Source organism: Alligator mississippiensis, chromosome 5 (genome assembly GCF_030867095.1).
Source record: "Alligator mississippiensis isolate rAllMis1 chromosome 5, rAllMis1, whole genome shotgun sequence".
In the NCBI taxonomy this organism is placed as follows: domain Eukaryota; kingdom Metazoa; phylum Chordata; order Crocodylia; family Alligatoridae; genus Alligator; species Alligator mississippiensis.
This window is the reverse complement of record NC_081828.1, coordinates 40549656-40553882: the sequence shown is the minus strand read 5'-3', so window position 1 is coordinate 40553882 and position 4227 is coordinate 40549656. Positions and strand designations below refer to the sequence as shown.

The following is a 4227-nucleotide window of genomic DNA, read 5'->3' as shown; positions in this document are numbered from 1 at the left end:
GGAAGATCAGAGGGGATAGAAGTTAATTAGGTGTGAGACAGTTTGGTTGGGGGTGGGAAACAAAAGGTGATAGGTGATAAAATGCAGCTAGGAAAATATAGAGAGAGGTTACCTGGCATTCTTTATGCATTGACATTTTCCTGCATTATCTTAGTAAAGCTCTTTGAATCTCCACACATGATTTATCTGATGAATTTGACCTTTTTTGCCTCCTCCAAATCAGGTTGCAAGTAAGAGGTTTCATTTTTAGATCAGCTTGACAGAGGCATAAATAATACACTACTGCCATTATACACTGGATAAATGAATAATTTGCTTAACTGTAGAACACAAAACCAGTTCCAACTTGTTGCCTATTGTTTATGTGGTAGCATATATTAGTTACTGGCACATCAGTTAAAGGTATGAACTGCTTAAGGGCAAAGCATCTTTCAGACCCACTGTCTATTTTGCAATGCAACTATACTCTGACTAACTGCATAGAAATGGCAACAGGGAAGAAGCTATCCAAAAGCTGCTATTAGAAGCTTTGAGAGTTATGGAAGTAAGTCGTATTTGAATCTGCTACCACCACAGTACTGGAAATGCTATAAGGCAGTGATTCCCAATCTGGATGCCACCACACCTTGGGGTGCACCCAGATCCATTTCAGCATGTCCTGAGGTATAAAGAGAAAAGTACATTCTTAGGGTCTTACCTGCTTTGCTCCTCTCTGTCCACACTGTCTGGCCTCTCTGCAAGGAGGTAAACGTAATAAATAAATTAGTTTTTGAAATAGGGTGCTTTTCAGTTCACAAAAGGAACAGAGGGGTGCCTTGAGTTTAAAAAGGTTGAGAACCACTGGACTTAAGAAATGCTAGATAGGTACACAATGAGTGCGTCTACACGTGCATTTATACTGGCTTAAATTTACTGTGCAGTAAGTGGGAATAGGCTAGCATCTGCACATGCAGGCGTTAAAATGCATTAACACTGTATAGACTGACTAGGGACTAAAGTTAGTCCCAAGTCAGTCCACACATACAGTGTTACTGTGCAGTAAGGCATCTACATGTATGTTACTGCGCAGTAACTAATCAGGCTAAATTTGGTATCTCCAGTCAGCATAAGTTGCCATATTTACTGTGCAGTATGAGCATTCAGGTGTAGACATGTGCCCATACTGCACAATAATATCGGTTACTGAGCAGTAAATTCACACACGGAGCGATATCAGGGCTTCAGTATTAGCAGTGCCTAAACTTACCAGTTCCTGTTCTCTTCAAGATGTCCAACAGTGGCCTCAGAACTATAAGAAGCCTTAAACATGAGGGGAGCTAGATACAGTTTGTGGGGGGGGATACTCATATCACATTAAGAGCACTATGCATTTAATCATCACTTTTTCCATTAAGTATGAATAAATGCATATTCCAGGTATGTTCATAGCTTTTCGTCAGTCCTGAATCTATGCACTTAAATAGGGTACACTAGGAATATTTGTTCACCTAGTTCACTAGATAAATTATATATGGATTTTTGCTGGGTTTTTGGTTGTAGCCGTGTTGGTCTAGGGACATAGGTAGGCAAGGTTCTTTGAGTAGGTGTGGTATCTTTTATTAGACCAACTGAGCAGTTGGAAAAAAGTTCTAGGCAAGTTTTTGGGCACAGAGACTCCCTATGCCTGAAAAAGGGTGACTGCACCCAAAAGCTTGCCTAGAACTTTTTTCCAGTTACTCAGCTGGTCTAATAAAAGATATCACATCTACTCAAAGAACTTTACCTACAAGAATTTTTTGCCTTTATGTCCAATTTTGTATAAAAGAGAGGGTTTCACAGTTGCAAATTTATTCCTGAAGGATCTAAAAAAGTAACAGCTAACACTTACTTACAGAAGAACTCTAAAAAGTTATCAAACTTTTAGTTTATTGATATCCCTCTTCCCAGCTTATACCCCAAGTACATGTGGAAAAATTTGAAAGTGCGTATTTTCATTGGAATGTGCCATGGAAAATATGAGCAATTTGGTGAAAAACTTAAAGCCATTTTTTTTTCAGTCCAAAACAATAGCTTTTCATTTAAAAAAAAAAAAAAAAAAAAAAAAGCTGCTTTGAAGCACCATGGGGGATTTAGCCTCACCTTTGAGCCTGATCTGCAGAGGAGAATGAGAACATGAGAAATAAATGATGAATCCCAGGAGGCACCACCATAGAAATTCCAAACAATTATTTTTTTATTTATGATGTTTGTCTCCTTCAATTAAAAGTTAAAGTATTCTGTGAGGGAGCAAGTGCTTTCTGCAAAACAAAATTCTTTTTCTTCATTGAGAAGTAAATATCAGTGGAAACATCTGACCAGCCCTAACTCCATAATGTTCATACTTGATGCCAGAGCCAGCCTTAGGGGTGTGTGATGTGGGTAACCTCCTACGGTTACATGGTCGGGGGGCACCACACACACGCACACACATCTGAGCAGCCCGCACTCACAGCGGTGCTCTCCCATGGCCCTACACCCACCCCACCCTGCCCCAGGTAATCCCTTCCCCAGGCAAAAGGAACGGTGCCCAGCCCAGCTTTCCCTCTCCCTCTAGCCATTCTCAGGAGGAGTTGGGCTGGGCATGTGCAGGCAGGGTGTTGCCTGCTCCAGTCTTCCCGTCTTGCTCTCACCTGCAGCAGCACCACTGATTTGGAGGGAGTGGGTACCAAAATACAAGTTTGCCCAGGGTGTCATTTTCCTTAAGGCTGGCTCTGATTGGTGCCAGCTGTTGGAAACTTGGTCCCCAACAGCATGGGTATAGTGCTGTTCCCATGCCACTCAACTGCAGGGTGGGTGCCAGAGCCTGGTAGTGTGCTCACATCAGGGTCACAGGGACCAGATACCGGAGACAGTCCAGAAACCCCAAGTTCTGGGCCTCTCCGACCAGCCAGAGTTTCAGATGAGTTCAGTTCCCTCCAACTGCATTCTTGTCTCTCACATAGGCTGGCATCTGTTCCCATTAAGAGTTTGTATACTCCTTTCTGCAGGTGAAGAACCAAGCAGGCCATGGGGAGACTCAACAAGACAGTAGTGACTGAGTTCATCTTGGTGGGACTCTCCAATCATCCCCAGGCACAGGTTGCTTTCTTTACAATTCTCTTGGTGATCTACCTGCTCACCCTGCTGGGGAACAGCCTAATCACAGTGGTCATCTGGACTGACTCACAGCTCCACACCCCCATGTACTTCTTTCTCAGCAACCTCTCCTTCCTAGATATCTGCTACACATCCACCTCTGTACCCCAGGCGTTGGCCAACTGCTTTATAAAGCGACCCACCACCTCCTTCATTAACTGTTTTTCCCAGATGTGTATCTCACTCTACCTGGGTGTGACAGAGTGCTTCCTGCTGGCTGTCATGGCCTACGACTGCTTTGTGGCCATCTGTAATCCCCTGCACTACCCCCTCATAATGAATGGGAGGGTATGCATCCAGTTGGCAGTTGGTGTGTGGGCCAGCTCCTTCTTCCTGACAGTGATCCCTGCCCTTACAATGCCAGCTGAATTTTGTGGGTCCAATGTCATCAATCACTTCACCTGTGAAGTCCAGGCTGTGCTGAAGCTGGCCTGCTCTGACACCTATCTCAATGGCATCATGATGTTTGCTAGTGGGGTCCTAACACTTCTCATACCCTTTGCCTTCATTTTGGTGACATACATCCGTATTGGCATGGCTGTGTTGTGCATCCGCTCAGCCCAGGGAAGAAGCAAAGCTGTTTCCACCTGCAGCTCTCATCTAACCGTAGTCAGTATATTCTATGGTACAGCCATGGTCATGTATGTTCGCCCACAGACCAAGTCTATCTCTGAACAGGACAAACTGTTTTCTGTCTTCTATGGGGTGGTGACACCCATGCTAAACCCTCTAATCTACAGCTTGAGGAACAAGGATGTGAAGGGAGCCCTGAAGAGGGTGGCTGGCAAGAAAATGCTCACTTAACGCCAATGAAATTGCCTGAATGTGAACCTGAGAAATGTTCCTGAAAAGAAAACGACAAGAGTTTTGCTTTGCTTAGGGACCTCTTCAAAACATGCATCTCACTACACTGCATGGTAGTGATTCTTCAGCAAGCAGACTTTGAGCCTGCCTGCAGGAGGCAGCAGAACAGAAGTGGGTTTTAATCCAGTCCTTTAGCTTGGTCTCCATTCATTTTCTTTGTAGCTCAGACTCTGTCCCAAAGAAACACGCTAAAGTCCATGTCACAGGCCC

The 4227-nt window shown here is 44.1% G+C and overlaps 1 protein-coding gene across 1 annotated transcript; it reads left to right on the top strand.

Annotated features, from left to right (window-relative positions):
* Nucleotides 1-3024: 3024 nt before the first annotated feature.
* LOC102568051 (olfactory receptor 13H1) lies at nucleotides 3025-3957 on the top strand. The gene has a single exon (XM_006278406.3). It carries the CDS (start codon nucleotides 3025-3027, stop codon nucleotides 3955-3957), a length of 933 nt encoding a protein of 310 aa, XP_006278468.1.
* Nucleotides 3958-4227: the final 270 nt, after the last annotated feature.